Source organism: Anopheles darlingi, chromosome 2, assembly GCF_943734745.1.
Source record: "Anopheles darlingi chromosome 2, idAnoDarlMG_H_01, whole genome shotgun sequence".
NCBI lineage: Eukaryota > Metazoa > Arthropoda > Insecta > Diptera > Culicidae > Anopheles > Anopheles darlingi.
The window spans coordinates 7297501-7322500 of NC_064874.1; the positions used below are offsets into that span (position 1 = coordinate 7297501).

At 48.6% G+C, this 25000-nt stretch overlaps 5 protein-coding genes across 7 annotated transcripts in view; 2 read left to right on the forward strand and 3 right to left on the reverse strand.

Annotated features, from left to right (window-relative positions):
* The window catches only part of LOC125951091 (bifunctional glutamate/proline--tRNA ligase), a 6684-nt gene extending 339 nt beyond the window's left edge, over window positions 1-6345 (forward strand). Inside the window, exons 2-5 of the mRNA XM_049679641.1 lie at window positions 1-1820; window positions 1907-2125; window positions 2898-4829; window positions 5054-6345. The exon at window positions 1-1820 is cut by the window's left edge and continues 102 nt beyond it. Coding sequence (XP_049535598.1) covers window positions 1-1820; window positions 1907-2125; window positions 2898-4829; window positions 5054-6151 — 5069 coding nt within the window. The 3' untranslated portion in view covers window positions 6152-6345. The remainder of the gene's footprint in view (window positions 1821-1906; window positions 2126-2897; window positions 4830-5053) is intronic.
* The window catches only part of LOC125951134 (uncharacterized protein CG45076-like), a 271537-nt gene that overhangs the window by 51817 nt on the left and 194720 nt on the right, over window positions 1-25000 (reverse strand). The gene's annotated exons all lie outside the window — the stretch shown is intronic.
* On the reverse strand, window positions 6372-9878 carry LOC125951138 (NAD-dependent protein deacetylase Sirt2-like). Its single transcript, XM_049679751.1, has 4 exons — window positions 9102-9878; window positions 8653-9009; window positions 8176-8555; window positions 6372-8078 (listed from the first exon to the last, which is right to left on the reverse strand). The coding sequence occupies exons 1-4, from the start codon at window positions 9640-9642 to the stop codon at window positions 7590-7592; spliced, it is 1767 nt and encodes a 588-aa protein (XP_049535708.1). The 5' UTR covers window positions 9643-9878; the 3' UTR covers window positions 6372-7589.
* On the forward strand, window positions 10257-11758 carry LOC125951187 (DNA repair protein RAD51 homolog 1). Its single transcript, XM_049679839.1, has 2 exons — window positions 10257-10503; window positions 10567-11758. Exons 1-2 carry the CDS (start codon window positions 10417-10419, stop codon window positions 11497-11499), a joined length of 1020 nt encoding a protein of 339 aa, XP_049535796.1. The 5' UTR covers window positions 10257-10416; the 3' UTR covers window positions 11500-11758.
* LOC125951090 (protein similar-like) overlaps window positions 11795-25000 on the reverse strand; it is a 128349-nt gene continuing 115143 nt past the window's right edge. For all 3 annotated transcript variants that reach the window (XM_049679640.1, XM_049679639.1, XM_049679638.1), the window contains 3 exons: window positions 23132-23577; window positions 13867-13990; window positions 11795-13784 (listed from right to left, as the gene is read on the reverse strand). In XM_049679640.1, coding sequence (XP_049535597.1) covers window positions 13186-13784; window positions 13867-13990; window positions 23132-23577 — 1169 coding nt within the window. In that variant the 3' untranslated portion in view covers window positions 11795-13185. The remainder of the gene's footprint in view (window positions 13785-13866; window positions 13991-23131; window positions 23578-25000) is intronic.

The following is a 25000-nucleotide window of genomic DNA, read 5'->3' on the forward strand; positions in this document are numbered from 1 at the left end:
TCACCAACAACGATGTACTACGTGCCCTGGCCCGTTTGGCCCCGGCTTACCGGCTGTATGGCGAAACACCGATCGAACGCACCCAGATTGACCACTGGCTAACGTATACTCTGTCCATGGAGAAGGATCCTTCGGACGAGCTGAAATATCTGAACAAATGTCTTGGACCGCTGACTTATCTTGTGGCCAATCATCTTACCATCGCTGATCTGGCCGTGTTCAACGAGCTGTACGCGCGGTACGATGAGCTGCGTCGTATCGGCATCCCGGTGCATGTCCAGCGTTGGTATAACCTGATGCTGGCCCAACCTTGCACCAAGGAAGTGTTCCGAAAGTACGAGAAAGAGCTACAGGCGGCCGTAGCCGGCTCGCGAGTCAAGAAGGAAACGACACCGGAGAAGGGTTCGGAGAAACGCGAGCAGGGCAAGTTTGTCGATCTGCCGGGTGCGGAAATGGGCAAGGTAATAGTGCGTTTTCCACCGGAAGCGTCCGGCTATTTGCACATCGGACACGCCAAGGCAGCCCTGCTCAACCAGTACTACCAGCAAGCGTTCCAGGGAAAGCTAATCATGCGCTTCGACGATACGAATCCGGCCAAGGAGAACGTGCATTTTGAACAAGTTATCCTCGAGGATCTGAAGATGCTCAAGATCGATCCGGATCTCTTCACGCATACCTCGCAGTACTTCGATTTGATGCTCGACTATTGTGTGCGGTTGTTGAAGGAGGGCAAAGCCTACGTAGATGATACTGAGCCGGAGCAGATGAAGAAGGAGCGTGAGGAGCGCGTCGAGTCGAAGAACCGGTCCAACACGCCGGAACGTAATCTCGAGTTGTGGGCCGAAATGGTGAAAGGTTCGCCGTCTGGGCAAAAGTGTTGCGTCCGGGCAAAGATCGACATGTCTTCGGCGAACGGTTGCATGCGCGATCCAACCATCTATCGTTGCAAGAATGAACCGCATCCACGCACTGGTACCCAGTACAAGGTGTATCCTACGTACGATTTCGCTTGCCCTATCGTTGACGCTATCGAGAACGTAACGCACACGCTACGTACCATGGAGTACCACGATCGCGACGAGCAGTTCTACTGGTTCATCGAGGCGCTCGGTTTACGCCGACCGTACATCTGGGAATATAGCCGGCTCAACATGACGAACACGGTGCTATCGAAGCGCAAGCTGACCTGGTTCGTGGAGCAGGGCCTGGTGGATGGTTGGGACGATCCACGGTTTCCGACTGTTCGGGGTATTCTGCGGCGTGGTATGACCGTGGAGGGGCTTCGCGAGTTCATCATTGCACAGGGTTCGAGCAAATCGGTCGTGTTTATGGAGTGGGACAAAATTTGGGCATTTAACAAGAAGGTGATTGATCCAATCGCGCCCCGCTACACGGCTCTCGAAAACGAAGGTCGTATCCCAGTGAATGTGGCCGGCGCGAAGTCAGGCTCGCTGCAAGCCGCCGTTCATCCGAAGAATGCTGACATAGGCATGAAGACGGTACACGTTGGACCACGTGTATTGATCGATGTGGCCGATGCTCGGGAGCTGAAGGAGGGTGAAAATGCGACGTTCATTAACTGGGGCAATCTGATGATCAACAAGGTGCACCGGAACGGAGCCGGTGACCCCGTATCGATCGATGCCGCGCTGAATCTGGACAATAAGGATTACAAGAAGACGCTCAAGCTGACGTGGCTCTGTGAGCTGTCGGCGGAGCAGTACACTCCGACCTACTGCGTGTACTTTGAGCATATCATCAGCAAGGCGGTATTGGGCAAGGATGAGGATTTCAAAAACTACATCGGTCACCAAACTCGGGTAGGTACCACAGGACGGGGCTCGTGGCGGTGTAGCATTCTATAGGTTGTCATCATCCGGTTTTTTTCACTCTGCATTCGCCGCAGACCGAGGTGCCCATGCTGGGAGATCCGGAGCTGAAAAAGCTTAGCAAAGGGGACATCATTCAGCTGCAGCGTCGCGGTTTCTTCAAGGTCGACCAAGCCTACCAGCCGGCAAGTGAATTTAGCGGAGCCGAAACACCGATCGTGCTGTTTGCCATTCCTGATGGCCATGCTACTGCGCAAGCAACGGCAAATGTACCGAAGAAGGAGGTCGCTACAGAGGTAAGTGAAGCATTTGATTTGTATTTCATTTTCTAATTGATTTTACAAAAACAGCGGTAGGATTCCCAATTTTTTATGATTTAAATTCCTGTTGTGCTAAGAATGAAGATTACTAATTGCTAACATGCTAGATCCCTCCCTATGTAAAGCGTTCTCACATTAGAGAAGATTTCTTCCTTTGTTTGCTCTCTTTCTTTTTATCGCCTTTTCGTCGTTTATTTTGGATCTTCTTTCGTTCTCTTCTGCGTCTACCAAGTGGTGTGAAGCAGTGTGAAGCAAAGAGAACAAAAACCCCCACAGGAGAAAGTAATGCCGCTTGGAACGGCATCTCTCTTGCGAATCTTGTGTGGAGCATGCTGGCGTGTCCGGCATGCCGGCAAACATGATGAAACACTACGAATGTCCATGTGTTGGTATCCGATCGGTGCTGCATGGTGGGGATGATTGTTCATGATCACTCTTGCATGGTCGTTGTCTGCGTTGCCCATGGAAGGGTTACCATTGGAGCAATTTGGTTCGCGTCTTCATCGCGTGACACGTCGTCACACGCGCCAGTACTATCGGTGAACAGAAACGGAACACTCTTTCGTTCGACATTTCAATCGTTATCGAGAACTGTCTTATCAATATTAGCCTCAGCCAAAGTGTGTATCGTTTGCCACGACGTCAGCTACACCTTTTAGCTTCAGACCACATACAGTAGTCGGGGAGCGAAGAGAGTTCTATTCAAATTGTCATATATTTCGTATGTCTTTTTTTCGTTTTTTTACAGAGTAAAAAATCAAAGCAAGCTAAATCAGCTGCCATCGCTACCAGTGGTGACGTGACCGCCAGTACCACCAGCAGCAGCGCGTTGAACGATTCGATCACCCAACAGGGCGAAAAGGTACGTCAGTTGAAGGCGGACAAGGCACCGAAGGCGGACGTCGACGCGGCGGTGAAAGTGTTGCTCGAGCTGAAGGCACAATACAAGACGTTGACGGGCAGTGACTGGAAGCCAGGAACTGTTGCGGCTGCCACTACCGCAAGTACCAACGTCGGCACCGTCAATGCTAATGCTGGATCGAATGTAGCGGATACTTTGAATGCGAAAATCACTGAGCAAGGCAATTTGGTGCGCGATTTGAAGGGTAAAAAGGCTCCGAAAGCGGATATTGATGCTGCTGTAAAGGAGTTGCTTAGTTTGAAAGTTCAATTCAAGACTGCCACCGGAAGTGAGTGGAAACCGGGAGCAACTCCGGTACAGCCGCAAGCAGCTCCAGCAACCGCTGCTTCTACAGCTGCCGGTGCAGATGTGTTTAATGCAAAAATTGTTGAGCAGGGCAACTTGGTGCGTGATTTGAAGGCCAAAAAGGCTCCCAAAGCGGACATTGACGCTGCGGTGAAGGAGCTGCTGAATCTAAAGGCCCAGTTCAAATCGGCCGCGGGAAGCGAGTGGAAACCGGGCGCGGTTGTGGCTGCTCCGGCCACTGCAAGCGTTCCCTTGAAACCGATCAACGCCAATAGCGGTGCTGTTGCGACCGGATCATCGGTTGAACTGAACGACAAGATCGTAGCGCAAGGAGATCTAGTACGTGAGCTGAAATCAAAGAAGGCAAACAAAGCAGACATTGACGAGGCTGTGAAAGCACTGCTCGCACTGAAAGCACAGTACAAACAGGCGACGGGTGGACAGGAGTGGAAACCGGGTTGCGTACCACCGGTACAAACTGCATCGTCGCAAGCTCCTTCCGCAGCCGCTGCTACTGGAGAGTCAGTTCTGTTAGAGCAGATTGCTGAGCAGGGTGAAAAGATCCGCACACTTAAAGCCAACAAGGCGGATAAATCAACGGTTGACACAGAGGTTGGTGTGCTGTTGAAGCTGAAAGCCGATTATAAGGCAACGACCGGAAAAGATTGGAAACCGGGAATGAGTGCTCCACCGAAGGCACCAGTTGCTGCGGTAGCGGTAGAACATGGCAAGGAAAACGTTTCTCCAAGTGGTGGTGATGCAGCAAACCTTAAGGACGCACTGGCTGAGAAGATCACCAAGCAGGGTGATACGGTGCGTAGTTTGAAGAGCGCAGGTGGCGCCAAATCGGAAATCGATGCTGCCGTTAAGCTGCTGCTGGATCTGAAGGCCGAATACAAGAAGCTCACCGGCACGGATTATGTTCCACCGGGCGGTGCGGCAGGAGGTCGTCAACAATCGAAGCAGGCTCCAGCAGCGAAGAAGGCCCCGAAACAGGAACCGAAGAAACCAGAGCGTAAGGAGGAAGGTACCGCGGGGGGACCGAAGAAGCAAACGCGACTCGGACTCGAGGCTACCAAGGAGGACAATCTGCCCGATTGGTACTCACAGGTCATCACGAAGGGTGAAATGATCGAATACTACGACGTGTCCGGTTGCTACATTCTCCGTCACTGGTCGTTTGCCATCTGGAAGGCGATCCGGAACTGGTTCGATGCAGAAATCACGCGACTGGGGGTGAAGGAGTGCTACTTCCCAATCTTCGTGTCACGGGCCGCGCTCGAACGCGAGAAGACGCATATTGCCGACTTTGCGCCCGAGGTGGCTTGGGTGACGAAGAGCGGCGACTCAGAGCTGGCTGAACCGATCGCAGTACGTCCGACGTCCGAGACGGTCATGTATCCGGCCTACGCGAAATGGATCCAATCGTACCGCGATCTACCGATTCGTCTAAACCAGTGGAACAACGTTGTGGTAGGTTACTAGGATATGCAAAAACGAAAATGATTCTAATTACGGAATCTTTCCAAGAATTCCTCCTTCCTTGGGTTGGCTTTCAAGTCAAGTAGTCCATTCATTACTTTTTTCACTAAAAATGCTTGATACCAATCAGAGTAACCTACACGAACCCTTTAAATTCAAATTCAACTGATATGCAATCACCATTTCAACTGAAATTCGGTCCGTTTCATTTACAGCGCTGGGAGTTCAAACATCCTCAGCCGTTCCTGCGTACCCGCGAGTTCCTGTGGCAGGAGGGCCACACGGCGTTTGCGACGAAGGCCGAAGCGGATGAGGAGGTGCTCACGATACTCGACCTGTACGCGAAGGTATACACCGACCTGCTGGCCATCCCGGTGGTGAAAGGCCGTAAGACGGAGAAAGAAAAGTTCGCCGGTGGTGACTACACGACGACGGTTGAGGCGTACATTTCGGCATCCGGTCGTGCGATCCAGGGTGCCACGAGCCACCATTTGGGTCAGAACTTCTCGCGCATGTTTGACATCGTGTACGAGCACCCGGAGACCAAGGAAAAGGAATATGTGTACCAGAACTCGTGGGGTATTACGACGCGCACGATCGGTGTGATGATAATGGTGCACGCGGACAACCAGGGACTGGTGTTGCCTCCGCGTGTCGCCTGTATTCAGGTGGTCATCGTACCGTGCGGTATTACGGCCACTACGACGGACGAGGAGCGCCGCCGACTGTACGAGAGTTGCCGCGAGCTGGAACGCTCCCTGGTCGGAGCGGGCATTCGCTGCGAAGGGGATTACCGGGATAACTACTCGCCCGGCTGGAAGTACAATCACTGGGAGCTGAAGGGTGTGCCGGTACGCATCGAGCTGGGCTTCAAGGACCTGCAGAAGGGCGAATGTGTGGCGGTGCGGCGGGACAATGGTACGAAGTTGACGGTTCGCCGCGAGCAGGCAACAGTTGAACTGCCTAAGCTGCTCGAAACCATTCACGAGAGCATGTACGCCAAGGCGGATCGTGATCTCCATGATCACATTAAGGTGACCAAGGACTGGTCCGCCTTTTTGCAGTTCCTTGAGGAGAAGAATATCATTCTGGCACCGTTCTGTGGCGAGATTCCGTGCGAGGATCGCATCAAGGCCGAGAGTGCCCGGGACGACGGTGCCGAGGTGGAAGCGGGTGCACCGGCCATGGGTGCGAAGTCGCTGTGCATCCCATTCCAGCAGCCGGCCCAGATCGATCCGAAGAAGGATAAGTGCGTACATCCGGCCTGTGGTCGTGCAGCCAAGTTCTACACGCTCTTTGGTCGAAGCTACTAAAACCAGGTGGTGTAATACGGCGATGATCTACGCTTCATACTTCTCTTCAGCTACCGTTCAGAGTGCTTATCCTGTGTTCATTATCATAGTATAGTTGCTCAACCTAAGGGCACTCAAATACACAAACATCCATTGGAGTAATTTAAAAGTTGACAAATAAACCGAATGTCCGTAACAGGTACCTCCTTTGTTGGTATCCTTTTTGGTGTAAGTAAGATTGAAGAGGGTTATCGATGGAACCGATGTTGATCGAAATCGGGAAGCCATGGCTACTAAGTACTCGATCACCACATCAAAATAATGGTTGGTGAACACAAATTGAAAGTAGAATTTAATTTAGCCCCGGTTTATTACAAATATCTGCATCATAAATTGAACTGCCCTGCTTGCTTATATATAAATCGCTCTCTCTTTCTCTTTCCCTCTCACGCTCTCTCTACACCAGGCATCAGCTAAGTGCAGTAAAGTCCTTGCACAATGTGTTGCCCTTTGTCTCTTGCCGTGCAAATCACGATCGATTACAAGTGCTTCTAACTGTAAACGGTAGCAGCGATAAGGAGAGCAAGTTCCTAGTACCGACGCTCGTTAGCGATCATTTTCATCCATCATTGCGCCAGTTTGTGTGTGTGTGTGTGTGTATGTGTACGAATGTAAAATATATGAAAAATATGTATATAATTTGTCTCGTCTTATCGACAACGACTGGACTTCTATGATCTCCACCTTGCCTGATGAACTACGGTATTGTAAAATAAAGTTAATAGCATGCTAATAGCAATTTCTCTACACATCGCTTTTCAATCCCACCATCCGACAGGAGACCGACGGTGGCGGTCGACGAAACGGTTCCACAATTGCACTCGTGATCGATGTTTCTCTCGCGCTACTGAATCCGCGGTCAGAGCGTCGAATTTTTAATCCTTTTCTACTGTTTTGCTCTCTCCTAAGTTTGTAAGACGCGCTCTCCATACAAAAGGAACCAAAGTAGCGTGAATCAGAATTCGCCATCGGAAGCATGGGTTTTTAGTGTTGTTGTTGTTGCGTGTATGTGCATGTCGCTCCTCATTTACTCAACAGCAAATAGCGAAAGTACCGGCGGCCTACTCACTCGACACAGTGTGGTATGGATGATTTTCTCTAGTTGATTCCTAGGATGTTTCGAAAAATGCAGACTCAGCTCATCGCAGCAGGCCAATCCGCTTCCTTCATCTCATTAAAATCCGCTTCCTTCATCTCTTTCTCTTCTCTCTCGTTCTGTATCGCGGAGCCCGTGGGGAAGGAAGGGGGAGGTCACTTAAATTAGTCGAACAGGATTTCGGGCCAAGGCGATTTGTTATAGGGGAAGTGGTAATAGAAGCATTAGTAGTAGTGGTAGTAGTAGTAGAAGAAGAAAAAGACGAAATTGAAGCGAAAGGAGTGGGGATTTAAAACGAATAATTTAGGTTTTATCCTCGGAAGGAGATTCTTCCCGTTGCTGGTGGTGCTGGTGGTGATGGTGCTGTTGCTGCTCCTCCATCTCATGGTGTTCCACGTGTTGCTGATGAAGCTGATTATGATGATGATGCTGCTGATCATGATGCCGTTGATGATGATGATGATGATGGTGATGAAGGTGCGGATGATGGTGGTGGTGCTGATGATGGTGCTCGTTGTCGTGATGGGGATCGGTAGCCATCGCATGGACACTATCACTACTGCCGCCACCGTCACAGACATCATTAAAATGTTCATCCTCGGACGTTACGGAACCATCATCGGCGACACTAGCGTCAGTAGCAACTGCCGGGTTGGCGATCGCGATCGGACCATTCACGACGGCCGTGCCCGCTGCAGCGACGGCCGGTGCTACCGTCGGTGGAATCGATGGTGTCGGTCGAATCGAAACTATCTTTGCGTGCTCTGTTTCGACGAGCTGCCGTAGTTCATCCTACAAACGAACGAAGGGGATGCAAAGGACGGACAATTAGAAGGGAACGCAGTATAACCGGATCTTCACGGTGTACCAACACCGGTACAACACTTACGCCCCAACCGAGCTGGTCGGCGAGAAAGAAGCAACCATCGTCACAGTTTCCGGTCCACGCCACATCCCGCCGGTTACCGGGTAGATCAAAACATAGACCCTCGCCGAACATCATCGAGCGGAAGAAACCGAATCCACCGCCACCGACCTTATCGCGGTTGATTAGCAACCGAACGCAGTCATCGTTGACGTACTCGACGAGCGACGCGAACGGTTGCACCGTCAGCGAGGTGCCCATGATGATCAGCAGATCACACTCGGCAAAGTCCTGGTGGGGTAGCATGTGAAACCTTTCCGGCAGCCCCTCGCCAAAGAACACAATGTCCGGCTTAATGACACCACCGCACGGGCAGGTCGGCACTTCGTCAGCAAAGATTTTTTCTGCAAAGGAAAATTAGGCGATTGATGCGGGATGGATTCAGCTGGTAACCATGGTGGCACCCCCGGTACCCGGCTACTCGATCGATCGCTTACTTACCTTTAACGAACTCGAGGCTGTACGCGGTTTTACACTGCAGACAATGGTTGGTGTAGAAGGTGCCGTGCGCTTCCACGATCTTGTCCTCGTGAATCCCCGCAATGCGCTCGAGTGTGTCGATGTTCTGTGTGTAGTGGCGCACCAGCAGGCCCTTCTGCTCGAGCAGCCGGACGAAGTAGTGCGAAGGCGTCGGCTTAAATGTGCCCGGGTACAGCTCTTTGGCGAGCGTGAAAAACGGTTTCGGGTTCTGGTAGAGGTACTCCAGCTCGAAAATCGCCTGGGGGTACGGCAGGTTGTACTTCATCAGATTGTTGTACAACCCGGTGTCGGGTGAACGAAAGTCTGGTATTCCGGCCGCTATATCGCGTGCCATCGGGAAGGAGGAAAGGGGAAGAAAAGATGATTAATGCTGCTGTCGTTTTGAACTGGAAAGACCGAAGGGTTCTTACACGTGGATATGCCAGCACCAACCATCGTGACGATCTTCTTGAAACCTCCATTTTTCCAGTGCTTGATGACACCCTCGACATCGACTGTTTCCAGGATACGGCGGCCCGTGCCGACGGTCGTGGCATCCTTTTCATCAAATCCATCCGGTGAGTAGAATCCCAGCTTGTCGGACAGATACTGCCGTATTCGCTCGATGCAGATCGATTCCGAGCGATACGATTCGCCTTCACCCTCATCTTCCTCACTATCGTCTGCGTACTGCTGGAACTCGGTAAGCACCGAGGGATGCGAGGGTCCGTTTATCGGTGCGATCGGTGCGATGGTCGGATCGGAGGCGGGTTCTGTGAGCGGAAGTGGCAAGGCGCCTACCACGGGGGGAACTGCGGCAGCCACTACTCCTCCCATATTAGCCAGCGGTCCGACGGCCGCTGCAGCGCCATCGCCGACGATCGATGGTGGCAGAGGAGGATGATGCGTCGTTGTTGTTGATGATGCTGCAGCTGCCTCTGTTGTTGCTGTTGTTGGTCGTTCCTCGGACATTCCGACGACGACGACGGCGATTCGGCGCACACCCTCAAGCAGAGCTTGGGTCAACGGGAACTGTTCCAAAGCACAAATCAGGGGTCTGGCTGCTGCTACGCGGCACACTACTCCGTTCGCTAGCACACTCGCCTGGAAACCGTTCCTAGCCAGCTTCGATCACAGCGCGGCACAAAGGGGGATGCGTTTTTGCGAAAAAAAATCCTTTTTCTTTTCCCCCTTTTCTGATTACCAACAGTGCCACCGAGAGCACAGATTCTTGCAGGTTTCTTGTAGATTTTATTGCAGCAATTTTCCCGTTCTCTCTGCCTAGTGAGAAGAAAGGTGCCATTAGTGAGAAGAAAATGCGAAATGTCACCTCTTGAACGAGCTCGGTTTATCGGTCGCGTGGATGACGCATGAATAAAACGGCGTTCTTGTGCAATAAATCGCAATAATTCAATATTTTCGGATAGAATAATCCTCTTAGAATATTTTCAATTAATTTCCCACTCATTTATGAACGTCCTGAGTCTTAAATCTGCATACTAGCTCCAGGACCAGAACGAGACGCGCGCGCTTTCTACGTTGTTGTCATTTCCTGAATTTTCTTGAAATCTGCGTCAACTTTCCAAACACAACAGCCGTTTCTGCGATTTATTTTCCGTTTAAATAACTGCCGGATCTGCATTTCATCGTTATTTCTTGGGTATTCTTTCTCGCATGAACTTTTGTGCGTGTGTGGCTTGAGTTTTTGTGGACAGGCTTGCGCGAAAATACGAAACACAGCTCAGGATGGCGCAAATGGAGAAATCCATCCAATCCGCTTCAACGGTGGAAGACGACGAGCAATACGGACCACTGCTGATCGGGAAGCTAGAGGTTAGTAGACTCTGCGGACTGCCGGGACCCTTCTCTACTAAGACAATTTCCTATCATCTCCAGGGCAACGGAATAACGAGCGGCGATATTAAGAAGCTGGCCGAGGCCGGCTTCCACACGATCGAGTCCGTAGCGTTCGCGCCGAAGAAGCAGCTGCTCACCATCAAAGGAATCTCGGAGGCAAAGGCGGATAAAATACTGCAGGAAGCGACCAAGCATGTACCGATGGGTTTCACCACGGCCACCGAATGGCACCAGAAGCGCTCGGAGATCATACAGCTAACGACAGGTTCGAAGGAGTTGGACAAGCTGCTGGGAGGTGGTATCGAAACCGGTAGCATTACGGAAATGTTCGGTGAGTTCCGGACGGGGAAAACGCAACTGTGCCACACACTAGCCGTTACTTGCCAGTTGCCGGTTAGCCAGAACGGGGGTGAAGGAAAGTGCCTGTACATCGACACGGAGGGAACGTTCCGACCGGAGCGACTGCTAGCGACGGCCGAGCGCTACAAGCTGGTTGGTACCGACGTGCTCGATAATGTGGCGTACGCACGGGCTTACAATACGGATCACCAGATGCAGCTGCTTATGCTCGCTTCGGCCATGATGGTCGAGTCGCGCTACGCACTGATCATCGTGGACAGCGCAACCAGCCTCTACCGAACGGATTACTGTGGACGGGGAGAGCTGGCCGCACGCCAGGGACACATGGCTAAGTTTCTGCGCATGCTACTACGGCTAGCGGACGAGTTCGGGGTTGCGGTCATCATCACCAATCAGGTTGTGGCGCAGGTGGATGGGGCTGCAATGTTCAATCCGGATCCAAAGAAACCAGTCGGAGGTAACATCATAGGGCACGCATCCACTACCCGGCTTTATCTGCGCAAGGGCCGTGGAGAGACGAGAATTTGTAAAATTTACGATTCTCCGTGTCTGCCAGAAAGCGAGGCAACGTTCGCCATTAATCCGGATGGAGTAGGCGATGTTAAAGAGTAGTTCCTCTGCTATGCAGCAACGGATCGACCGGTGACTGTACATTTACTGTTAAACACATTCGTGGAAAAAGTTTTTTTTTATTAAATAGTCAGCTAAACCTGGCCAGCCGATGTACATTAAGAGTGAATATCATTTTGCGCCGATAAAGACTCATCCGAACAGAAGGGGTTGCTGTAGACGCTTTCGCGATCTAGCCTACTTGATTCAGAGGAAAGGAAACCTCGAATGACCATCTTTTCGGATGTTTCAAATGTGCGAACAAGGCGAGTAATAAAAGACAGTAAACAAATCGAACTGCTTTTCATGCTTTATTCTCTAAATAGTGTATATGCTGTACGAATTACATCTTTTACGAGTATAAGGTTATTGATCGATGTAAAAGAAGAAAATATAACGAACCGAATTGGGCTTAGACGGTTTAGTTCACTCTGTGCTTTAACGTTTTGTTACTTTTTGTTGTTGTTGTGGAGACTAAACAGGAGGGAAGAACTAACACCAAACCACAATACACACTAGCCTGATCTAAAACACTAGATTCTCTATCATTCTCGCACTACCACCACGTTACGTACAGATAAGGGGTCCTTACACCTAGAACATCTAACATTACATCCTTCAGGATAAGCGAATGCCGATCGTGGAAACATGACTGCTAGAGTTAACCGGTTGCTGGTCGATGAATATAAAAGTTGTGCCATTGTGTCGTGAAAATAAAAAAAAAGTTAACCAAAATGCATATGGGGGTTTCGCTGTGCTCGCATCATAAAACGGTTATTGTTGCTTGTGCAAAATGAACACAGAAAATGCAAATGTTCCCTGGCTGATTCCTTGGATTGCTGCGCTGGTGTCGGTTAAACGGTCGTACGTGAACGAGCCCCTGATTGAACCTGTTGTCGATCGCTGTTATCGTAATCGCTGTAGATAAAATTTGCTGTGATATAATACCTACATGCTACGTCTCGTTTGATCTACCGCCTCTTACACTAGAGTTTATTGTTGTACTTGATATCCCTTTGTCCTGATCTGGGGTTATATGGGTAGGGTGTGCGATCATAATGCTATCCTTTTCTGTATAACCTGTATTGGCGTAGTAGCAGAATCTTGTCTGATTCCTAATCTTATTTCTGTTTGTTTTTTTTTTCTTTTTTTCATTATGTTTTGCTTGTGGTGTTTCGACTGCAATTGCGGTTGTACTTGACTGGTTTCCCTTTTTCGGCGGAATAGTTATGTTGCTCGTAAGCTGAGGTAAGGCCCTCACCTTCACCACCTCACATTCATTCCTTGCTGAGGTCCTTTCCTTCCAATCGAATCTAGACTAACCATGCCCTCTCTAGCAATGTCATTTGCGCTTGCATCCATTTGTGAAACCGTTTAACACACTTGAGGTGAGCATTCAAGTATCCAAGATTATCGGAATTGGTCCGTTGAGTGTACGAAATGAGGTCTAGAGAAGTTAGTGATTTCATTTACACACTGCTATCGTTGCTGCTATCCAGAAACAGAAAGTGTTGACACTCGCTAGATTAAACTAAAGATAAACCAAATCCAAACACTTGTACCCGTGCGGAAGATGGGAAAAACTGGTGCGAAATGCACATAAAATCATTAGACAAAAGAAGAAATAAGAGAAAAAAATCTGAAAATTAATCAAATAATCTGGTCAAAAACTTAAAGCACCTCCGTCAATCATTTCAACCCATGCTGGAGCGCATCCTGGGCGGCAATCGTTCGGAAGCAGCCAAACCCGTTCGTTTCTCGATGGTCCGGACGGCTGAGCTCAAGCTCCAGCGGTAGATTCAGACCCGGATCTAGGGCAGCCAGCAGGTTACCCTCCGATGTATCACCCAGCAGCTCTGCGGACAGTTGTGCGGTCGGTGTACTGGTCATCGACGGTGAAATGTGTCCACAGGCCATATTGCCACCGTTACCGGCACCAGGACCACCACAACCACCACCACCACCAATATAACCGCCGTACGATGCCAGAGTGAGTTTTTTCGGATCGAGCTGACCGGCCTGAATGGCACGCCAGATCTCCATATCGGTCGGAGTGAGCAGACTGGGCGAAACCGTCATCATGAACTCATCTGTTGCTGCCCGTGTGCCTCGTTTCTGCGGTGGATGGAGCCCTCCTCCTGCGGCGACGCCAGTGCCACCTGTCGCGATGCCCACGTTACCGGTCTGGATGGTAAGCGGGCGTACGATCGCATCGTTCAGCGGTGCTTGGCCACCGATCAGTGGGTTAGTGGACGAGAACAGCACCCCGGTATCATCATCTTCGCCAACTGTAAAGGGGAACCGGAGACCAGATGGTTATGTTACTACTACTACTGCCGGTGATTTAGTAGCTCGGGAGAAGCTACTTACGATTCATGAGAAGGGTTGCTAGATTGTTGTCATCGTCGTTGGCAGACGGTATGTCCGTTGCCATGGCATTGCGCTGTACTGTGTCATCGATCAGCTGTTCCGGTGGTGTCAACGGAATGGCGTCCTGCAATGATAGACGAGCGGGCAGAAGGTTGTTAGTGGACGCAGCTGAGGTGCGTTGGTCAATGCGTCCCCGTCAAGAGGATGTTTTCTGTTTTCTTTCTGCAATGTATGTGTGTGTTGTGGTTGGTAGACATTTGTTTGATTCCGTAAGAGCGTGCGATAGAGGTCATGGTTGCCAGCTGGACATTTGTTGTCCTTATTTGGTCTATAAGTACTCTAAGTACGAAACTAATGCTTCCAGAACAGAAATTTGATTAAATTACCAGATCTAATTGAATGACGTGATCAATGCATCGGAAAGATTCCTTAAAATGATGGATTATTTGAATAGCTTCTTCTCATTTCTATAACTCAAAAAAAGAGTTTAAATGGAACGAAAAATGGTTTCAATTCGTGATTCAATTGCGTAGAAGACAATAGCTATCATTGGCGTAGTGTACTGGCATCCTAAATGCACATAAATAAAATGCTCAAATCTCATCCTGTGCAATGCAGGAAATGAACAAAAAGTCACCGAAGAGGTACATGGTAGCTTCTCCTAAGCTTCTTAACGCCATTGTCTTTGATGTGACCCTAACGAAGGACCAGCTTGAGCGCTGTCGCGACTCAACCGCTACATTCTACCTCTTACCGCTCGGACTAGTCCTACGGAGCCACCATCGTCACCATCATGGTCATATCGATCGGAATGTGCTCAAACACAAAAGACATCCGGCCGGTCGGAAGCACGTACTACTGCTTCTGTCGGCACCTGACGGTGGCTCACAGTGCAACCAGAAAGCCATTCATCGCGAAAACCATCATTAATCCATCCGCTAGGATCGTCTCAGTAAAATTGCAACACCAGACAGTCCTCCAGCGGGAGGCCTTTTCAAGAAAACCGTTACCAGAGCCACAATATTACCCAGACGGGCACAGCCCAGTCGGTGGCAGGGAAAGTTCAACATCCTCTCGAGTGTAGCGTCGCTGGTGTTGGCTCGCTCGACAGTCCATCGCCCTCGAGGAGACTTACGTAACCGGCGGATTAGCAGGAAGAGAGAGTGAGAGAGAGGGAGAAAAGGAGAGAACAACCACGCTCACCGATATCTGAAAGAATGAGAGCGGTAGCGTGGTACCAAAGCAGGCGAATTTCCCTTCGATGACGTCACGGCACCGTCATCATTGACGGGTTGTTCGGCATCGGGCAGTGCATTCGTGTGCTGCTAAAATCGCGCCCACGAAGGGCGCAAGCTTCGTGCTCGTGTGTATCCGAGCAGGCGAGCACACTGACACAATGTGCCCGACGAGGACATGCGAACATTATTAGTTACGAGAAAGTGAAATATGTTGGTCATAGCAATCCGCAAAAGGAGGAGGAGGAGGCGTTTGTGCCCCACATTGGTGCCGCACCCACGAACCTATCGGCCACTGGAGCAGACTGAAGGGGGCAACCGATGGAGCTTGTGAGCTTAAGCTCCCAAACAGGATGATGGATGAGGATGCAAACACCGCGGTGTTCCGCGGGACCAAACCGACATCCGCGCCTCCTGATGGCGTCGTGTCCGATTACTACTACTTGGCCTACTTTGCTGCTATGCCGTGCATCACGTGCGGCTGTTCCGTTAATGCATTCTCCCATGACGGATGTGTTGCTCTTTGACAGCCAGACCGCCGCCGTCGTCGCCGGAGAAAACGTCAAACAAATGTCGACAACACACATACACACCATTTGCAGGGATAAAGAAAAAGAAAACATCACTCGATGGACGATTGATCCAAGGGTTTTTTTTTGGGATTTTTTGTTTGTTTATTTATTTATTTTTCTCATTTTCCACCCCGCCGCCCCTTCACCCCTTTTCCCGTGTCCCAGCCAGCCTTCCGAGGTGCTGCTTTGCCTGCCCTTTGCCTTTCTCGGTCATCTACTATCTAAAACCTTCCTGCTAGTTTCGGATTGCGCACAGTTTGTTGGAAAATTCTCGAGTTTTTTTTTCCCACCAACGTTATGGCTCTACTCGGGTAGGGTAGTTATCTGTCTTTTGTGGGTTTTCCCTTAATTTGTTTTGATTTCGAAAGTTTTAGCATTTACTTGTGGAGAAAGAAAGAGAGAGAGAATGAGAGCGAGAGGGTTAGGTTTGTCACCGTGCAGCATCGGTCGGTCGCTGCTGCCTCTGGCCAATGCACTGGCTACACATAAGTTCGATTTATTGCGCTCTCTGCATCCTAATTTCCCTCCCCTCCCCGCCGTTTCCCCCCACGTCGTTCCGGTAAAACATTTACCAATGCTTATATGTATATGTATATGTATATACTGGGACCTACTAGCTAGAACATGATTAATCATATAAGTCTTTTGGAATAATTTCATCGCTCTTGTCACCCGCCGCTCTTTCACGCTTCGCTTCACAGCTCCTACGCAATCGAGGAGGAATGCATCCCCCGCACGCCCGACAAACCTACAGTGATGTGTTAATGTGTGTTCTGTAGGACTTAGAGGTCGGTTGTTAACACGGAACTTACTCAGTGTTTGTGATGTTTTACATTAATGCTTTTTTTGTTTCATGTTCTGTTTTCCGTGTGTTCTCGTTCTACGCTTCTTACGCTCGTACCTATGCTTAATAATTATCATGGCGACATTTAAATTGCAATAGGTTCAGCTGATGTTTGCTTTAGATGTTCACGCTTATGTTCACGCAATAGACGAAGTCACGCGCCCTTCCCGATTTGGATGAAATTGCCTGAGTTTTTCTGAGGGTTTTCGCGGTTCATCCGGGTACGTTTCGTTTGCACAATCATCGGGTACGCGGTGATTGCAAGATTTGTTTGAGGCTTACCCTACGGTGGAAGAGGAAAAAGAAGACGAGCGCTTCGAATGCAACGGGATGCTTTTAGATAAACGCGCTGTTCGCAATAGAATGGATGATTGCGCTCTAGTTATGCCTAAGGAGGGTGTGTGATCATCTCGGGGAGAAGAAATAAGGCGATCGCTACGAGACAGCGTCAGAAAGAGAGTTGTGCTGGGTTGCAGTAACTCAACACTTCATTATTCACTACAATCGAAAGCTTCAACTAAGAAGGTGCGAAGATGATTGGATCGTAACAGGGACGGACATTTTTCGTCTAACTTTTCCTTATTCATCTTACTTGACCGAGTAACGAACTAGATACCAATACGAGCTACGAGTTCGACAACGTGAGCTTTATGGCTCATCGTTGTCGTCGTCGTCGGTTAGATTGCTGTCTATGATTGTATTCTGTCTGTTGGGCATTGCTCCGAATGGGGTTTGTTCCGTTAATGGTTTTTTTTTGCTTCGGTGGTTTCACGGATTTAATTATTTTCGATCGTCGTCCTGTCACAGTAGCGTTTTGATTTTACGAAATTGCTCATTAGCCGCATTCCTCGCGCCACGTGCCGATTTCCATTCGATACCATACCGAACGAATGCCTCGCGATAGATCCAAAACGATCCCCTCCCCGGACTCTATTCCACAGCCAAATATGACTGAATACTCATCTCGCTTATCCCTACTAGCTAAATTACACATCTCGTCGCCCGTCGCCTTTTTGCAAGTCAATTATACCTCAAACGATACATTCAACAACAATGTACGGCACCGTGAATTGTGTGTGTGTGTGTCTGTTGTTTGTGTGTATGTATAATAGTAAAACAACCATTGCCATGATCAACCATGAGCTTTCTTACTTTTGCTGCTTCATGTGGACTTGCCTAATCAGTTCTTTTGGAATTGTCTTTGATTCTTTCAGCACTTTCATCCCGCACTTTCATTTGCGCTTGGTTCACAATGTTCCAAATGGAAATTTCGCGGTAGTGTTGATAGGATAGTTTCTCGAAATTTATATGCCAGCACTGGAGGTAAACTAAACCACCTAACAATTGTTACAACCGAACGCAACTGAATGGTAACATTCGAGGGCATACACAGACAAGGAAACATTTGCATATATTTGAACTGATCACTAAAATGGTATTTTTTTTTATTTTGTTTAACTCTACGGAGTTCTCTGACTAGATGTTCACCTTCTTTCGTGTTTTGTAATAATGGTGTTTCTGAAGCATAATAATTTTCAATCGATTCAATGTAAGGGATCAACAATCATTCTTGGTGTATTCATGTTTTCTTCTTTGATCACGCGCGTCACTTTTCTTTTCACGTACAGCTCGCTACGCTAAAACCTCATAAACTCTCAGTAACAATGCGACATTAACATACCCTATTCGGCACTCCGATTGCTGTCAATGACCAATCTCACCAACAAACCTCCCCCGTTTTCCAAATGGCGCGCCGCGAGCAACGGTTCGGAGTTTTCCGGGATCAGGGGACAAAAGGAAGCGTACGTAAAACTTATCGGATGTATCAGTCAATCGTATATTGGATTCCACCACCCTGCTGTTCATAGTGTGCTCAATATTAGCGTGTTTCCATGCAACAACAGTTTCGAGACTACGTGGATGCTACATCCGGTAGATTAGATAAATAGTGACTTTTTGCTGACCAGCAATGATAGCAACCGGACCGACATTATGCGCCCCACTGAGTATCGACACGACGCTACTAGTACCAGAAAACGCTGATAATGCGCTGCAAATCGGTTGATAATAATGCTTCGATAATGCTTTAAACACGATAATACACGCACCGTCTGGCGAGTGTGTGTCTTTCTAATTTTGCTGATACGATAATATTCGTGTATAGTTATTATTCTCTCCACCTACTCGCCCATCGTTCCTAGTATTATCTGTCATACGTGTGAGTGTGAGGGTGCTTACTACGCGCCACTTATCTTATTAATTGTGACACACTAACGGAACGCGACCGAATGCCGTATGCAATGCACCTTGCACCGCTGTTCGACCATCCGCCCTTAAAGCAGCTGCAACAACGGAGCAAGTGTTTCGTAAATGTGTTCTTTACAGAATAAAGCTCTGGATTTGGCTGTGGTTGCGCGGTTACAATGTTTAAGGAGAGGCGGTCATGAGAATTGTTGCTTTGGTTTGCAGTTATTCATTGTTAATTTTTCGGAGAGGCCGGTTTCCATCAGTACGTGTGGTTTGGGTTAGTGTACAGTTGAGTGTATATATATAGGGTGTATTTTTTTAAATCTGTAACTCCGCAACGGCAACGGTAGTTTGGATTTCATTCGAATAGATAAATGTCTGTTCTCCACAACGTTCGACACGTTTACTACACTAGTTAAAGACGTGAATCTAAAGATTAAAGCTTATCGTAATATTGTGTTTTTTTTTAGATTTTTGATTTTATTATAATGCAATGCAATGTTTTACCTTCACCTCTAGCCGAATGCCTTGGCAGTGCTACGAGAAACTATTTTGCGGTCATTTCTGACTCATTACACACGATGGAGAACACACTACAGCAAAATGTATGTAATGTATCGAAAATCCGATGCCTCAGTGCTGAACTTGGCATTGGCGTGCAGTTTTGCGTAGTTGGCAGTTGGTGGCATCGTTTTAGATGGCGACGCCATTAATGAAACGCGCGAGAAACCGGAGACGCGATGAGGCGGGGAGGGGGCTCAGTGTCATTGGCACAAATGCACACGAAGCACAGCACCTCACTACGTGTAGTAGAAGGTTTAAGGTGTGGTGGCGACGTAATACGGTCGATGTGTTAATTATATAACACGGGAAGTGTTTATAGTTTTGCTGACGGAGCCTATATTTAGCTCAGAATCATCCAATGCCATTCACATGCACAGTAAAAGGTAGAATGCTGTGTACGTGCACCAGAACAACGGACCTTGAATGACGCGATCTGCAATACAATCCGTGCTGCACGGATGTTGCATACCGGGACACACCCATTCCGAAGACGTCAAGCGCAAAATTGCAGCCAATTACTCAAAGTCTGCACCGCAAACGCTGACGATGCTTAATTATTCAATGCTCGCTGAAAGAAAATGCCAACTGAAGCAGCGGACAGAAAGTGTACTATCAATCTATCAATGGTACATATCAATGGTTGCTGGCGTTGTCTAATCGCAAACGCATCTAGTAGAATCGCTCCTAAATTTGGTTCAATCTTGCCTTTAAAAAGGAGGCGCCTGGACACCGGAGGAGCCCCGGGACACCGATGGAGGCGCCTAGTAAGCCAGGGCGCAGATGGAGGCGCTTGGTGGCCTGTAGAACAGCCTACCTAAAAATGGTTAAACTAACGTATCTAGAAGCAGTAGTAACCACGGCATCAAAAGGCAATGCTCATTGCATTGCTATTCATTTGCACTTTCGTTTTATCAACTTTAGTTTGTCTCCTTTTCATTCTTCTCTACTTTCCATTGTACGATGGTTGCGGTCTGCATTTGTATTCGGGGTTTTGCTATGTTTTACTTATATTTTCATGCATCAGAGGTATATTCGTTTGTATTTGTCGTTTGATGAGGGTCGTTTGTTTTTTGTTCAATTCTGTTCGATTTGTTTTCAAAGAGGTAATACGTTTCCACACATACCGCCACATGCACTCACTCATACATACTCTTATACACACTCACGCACTTTGCTTTTGATATATCCATAATTACTGTGCAATCATACCTCTATCGTCTGGCTTTCTTCTCGAATTCCATTGGAATTTAGCAACTGTGATCATCAATTCTGATAATAGTTATGCCTTCAATCATTACAGTAATGACACGGTAAAACGCTTCTATTTGCGCTTCAGAGAATTCCAGCAAGCGAACAACGCTTTATGCAGCTGTTTTCGTTTCGTTTATTCATCTGATTGATTTTACCTTACTTCCACTCTAACGCCTTACTACTACCTCGTCGGTAAACTTATGAAATAGTTTAATTGATTTGTACAGCGCGCGACAGGCGGTTGGCTGTCGCTGCCACATGATCTCTTTGAGCTTCAGTAAAGATCAGAACCACGAGCGATCTAGAACGACGCGAGAGTAGGGCCTTGGTGTAGGATGTTAATGATTTTGTTTTTGTTTCGGGGCGGAAGAGGGATGTTCATATCATTATTCGGTAAACTATTCAACCATACTGGTGTGAATAGCGAACGAACAAACAGAGAGAACGGATATTTTTTGGGTAACGTAGTCTCCGAATGTTGGTTTTTGAGGTTTTCGTAGGAAAATATTACTTCTACTCAAAATGTCCAAAGGTTTAAAGAGTAAAAATCACGGCGATGTTACCGTCTTCATGAGAATAGATTTTACGCCCTAGCACAATCGAGAATGAACGAGAATGGCAAACTTGAAATACAAAGATTCAATGCACCACTCACTACTACATCTACAAGCAGGAGCGGAGGCAAGGACTGATCACACTCATCGTTTAATCATATTGAGTTCGTACGCATTGGGAAGTTGATAAAAAAGTTTCGACCGAATTAAAGCTTCTACCATTGTCCTTTGTACAATTGCCGAAATGAAGCAAGAAAGGAGCGGAGCCAATAAAGCGCGGAATGCGAACGATTACGTTCACTATCCGTTCCCGCGATTTGGCAGTTCCCTCCACACATTTGCACACCCACGCACATTTGTTTCATTTGTAAGTTTTGTATGCTTTGCTTCTTTTGTATTAATGTATTTGTACCTTTGGAGCTCACGAATAATTTTCACAAACATCGTTAATGGTAGCCTCGACAGCAGCAGCGCTGTGGGTTGGCGTGTGCAACCATCATCGAGGGACTCGATGGGACACTCCAACCCGAATGCCAGCGCGGTGCTTGGGCATGGATTCCATTTTACCGCACGAATAATGCAATGCAAGATTTTATGATTTTTGTTTTTGCAAAATGTCGAACTGAACATGTATTATCATAACTTATGCTTTCCGCTCCTCGACTGGTAACCCTTTATCGCAATCATGCCCTGGCACTCGTACTAGTTCTTCTCTATTTTACTCTTTTATTATTTTTCTCTCGCGCTCTCTCTCTCTTTCTCACAGTGTCAATCAGTGATAGGTGCAGGAGGTGTTCTGAATGGTTGAGTGAAAATGATGGAAACTATAGGGTTTGAGTGAATGAACGCTCAAATAAGTATTACGATGAGAAAACATAGGTTTGTGTTTATTAAACAGCTAGCAAATATCTCCACGACACTTTCGAATCTCGCTAATGTTTTTTTTAGAAACTCTTATCAGGCCTTGTGTATCAAAGCAAATGAAAGATAAATTACCGGAAGAGCTCCAGCGCTAGTGAAGCAACTGGTTAGGCTGGCTAACCATGCACGAAAGAAGGCAAAAAAAAAATAACGGACAGAAACCGTATAATGAAGAACATTCCAGTAATGTAATACGACACGTGGCTGTACTACCCTTACGCGCACACACTCTCACATACAAACATTCTTACTCGGTACATACACACACACAGACACACGTGATACGCATGAGTCCCCTTATTGTTAGTAGCAGTTCCCTTCGATGACTTAACAGCATTGAATGCCCCACTTTTTGCACTAGACAGCCGTTTTGCACTGGTTTGTATGCGTCTCTTCCTCTTATACTCTCATGCTCTCTCTCGCTCTGTTTTTCTGTCTTGATTCTCGTTTACTCATTAAAAAAATTTCCTCCCTCTGTCGCGCGCTAGCCCTTTTTCCTATTTTCTGTCCGTCCTCTAGTTCCTTTTGTTCCGTTCCTTTCCTCACTTCGTCGACCTCGTGTTTTATAAACTATAAATTATATCAACTATCACAGTAATTGGGTTTTTACACATCGCCGCAACGCTGCGCGATCGCTCTTTTGCTCTTTCGTCTCACATCTACTACTATTGCGCGCTTTCTCAGCGACTCATCCTAACCGTATCGAGTCGCTCTAGTTCCATCCCCTAGACAAGCCTTTTGTACACCATCTACTTTAACTAACCCACACCGCCCGTGGCCGTGGCGCTCAATGATTTCCTTTATCGAACCAGTCAACCCAGAGGATAGTTTGTGTGCGTGTGTGTTGGCACCGTTCCGAGAACGCACCCTTCTTTTAAGTACGCTTGTTCGGTAACGGCTACTACACAACGTACACTCACTTATCCTCAGTAGCACCTCAACCCCTCGGGGGAAATCATGTCCGTGCACCTTGACCACCGAGTAGTCGAGTATTTGCTTGCTACCGCTTCGCCTATCGCTCTACTATGCTTTGGCTGCTTTGCTGGGACGGGGAAAACAACTGTAGCCCGCACTTACATCGCAACCGCTGACGAGTAGGTTCATCAGCACCGAGTTGCTGGATTGCTCCTGGAGCAGGCCACCGACTCCACCGTTCGCTGTACCGTTGGGCCAGCGAGCACCACCCGATCCATCCTGTGCCTGCTTCGACTTGGACTTGAGCTTTTGCGGCAACGGCGACGGTGCCATCAGCTGCTGCAGTAGCTGTGGTGCCGATGTAGACGACGACGATGGCCGCAGACGCTTGCAGACTTGCGGTTCGGTAGCACCAGCTTCGTTGGCACCGTTTAGCGTGCGCTTATTATTGCCATTGACCGTTGTACCGGACGGCACCTTTTTCGTCGTCGCTTTCGCGAACGATCCCGCTACCTGTTGTGGGATGGCTTTCGCCGGAGCAACGTGGTTGCTCAGGGTACCGTCGCTATCGTTCAGCTGCAGCAGGTCCTCGAACTTCCACGTATCGCCTACAACGAAGATAGATTATGAGATAAATTGTGTGATGGACGAGGTGCAGTAGTTCCCAGCTGCATGCAAAGCAACTACTCCTATTGCCTCGAAGTATTCTGTACCAGAAGAGTTAGCCTAACACGCGTATGCGCCTCTGCCAAGGTTCGCTCCGGAATGAATGTGTAGCGTTAAAAATAACGAAAAGTTGATGAACTTAAACGCTTTCCTTCTTTTGCCTAATTGAATAGTGTGCCCACGGAATTGGAGACATACTCGTTAAGCACACAGAACGCTATCATCGAGCCAGTTACACCATCCGATGAAAGAAAGGAAACCGTTCTCGGTTCGATGTTTCGATCGATGAGGAAAAGGAGCAGCAGCAATAGTGAAGGACCGTCCCGAAAGGTGGGATTGGCGGGCGAGCGCGCACGCGATATAAAAAGAAATTCCCGTTTATTTTCGTGTTTCACTTCGCGCCGTTCCTCGTCCGGCAAAAGAAGCAGCAGCAGCAGCAGCAGCAGCAGCAGTGAGGGAATTGGAATGGTTGTCTGATTTGCCTTCGAGTGTCACACCACGCGCTGCTGCTACTGCTGCGCTACTGCTGCTGTCTTGTCGGTTGCTTTTCACTTTCGTTCCCCTTCTGGGTTCCTTGGGTCTCCAACTGTCTCCCACTTCTCGCTTCACGGAACGCTGGCTTGGAAGTGCTAAAAAAGAATTCCCGAGAGCGCGAAATGCAGCTCGTGCACCGTGCAGTGACGACGTGGATGCCGCCGTAGTGGGCTTCATCGTGGGCTGTTTCTTGTGGCGCAGCACAGCGTGCACCTATCAGACTGCACGGCGTGTCGCCCCCCCACTCATTGGTAGTATGCTTCTCAAAACACCTACAATTTAGTCCCCGTACACTGCGCGCATAGTGTTCCTTTGTTGTTGTCGGCTTTGTGTAATCGAAGCGCAGCGGTGTGGCAGACGCGAAGGAAAGCCAAACGGATTCGGTAACGAAATACTCGAGTTTTACTGTCCACCGACCTCAAACCTCACGCTTCTGCTGGTGCATACACACCAGCTGCGCCTGGTGGTGGACACCTTCACTATAGTATGCTGGCCGCACAGCGCACCGGACACACGTACGCGCTAACGGTGCACTGAAATGTGATTCTTCGCATCTCGCTAGGCGGCGGACGCGACCGGGAAGTGGATGCGCCGATTCCGATATCCTACTGGCGACGGGGCGCGACATGCTTTACGCTTTCCACATCCCCGCTTCATTTCCTCTTTTTTCGTGTTAGTGTGCGGTAGATCACGCGGTGGAAATTTTAAAAATACCTTCCTCCCGGCCCGGCCCGGCCCCGCTCAACTTGGCTTTCCCGCCCCAGTGAGGAGTGGAAGATGGAAATTGGAAAGTGAAGAGGAGCAGCACGACCGTTAAAAAGCGCGCGCATC

Bases quoted from the DNA above. Each gene is read 5' to 3' on its own strand.
- LOC125951138 (XM_049679751.1), bottom strand. From the start codon at position 9,642: ATGTCCGAGGAACGACCAACAACAGCAACAACAGAGGCAGCTGCAGCA. The intron at 8,556-8,652 runs GTAAGTAAGCGA...TTTCCTTTGCAG, and splicing joins CAGCCTCGAGTTCGTTAAAG to AAAAAATCTTTGCTGACGAA. The intron at 8,079-8,175 runs GTAAGTGTTGTA...GTTCGTTTGTAG, and splicing joins CCGACCAGCTCGGTTGGGGC to GATGAACTACGGCAGCTCGT.
- LOC125951187 (XM_049679839.1), top strand. From the start codon at position 10,417: ATGGCGCAAATGGAGAAATCCATCCAATCCGCTTCAACGGTGGAAGAC. The intron at 10,504-10,566 runs GTTAGTAGACTC...TATCATCTCCAG, and splicing joins TGCTGATCGGGAAGCTAGAG to GGCAACGGAATAACGAGCGG.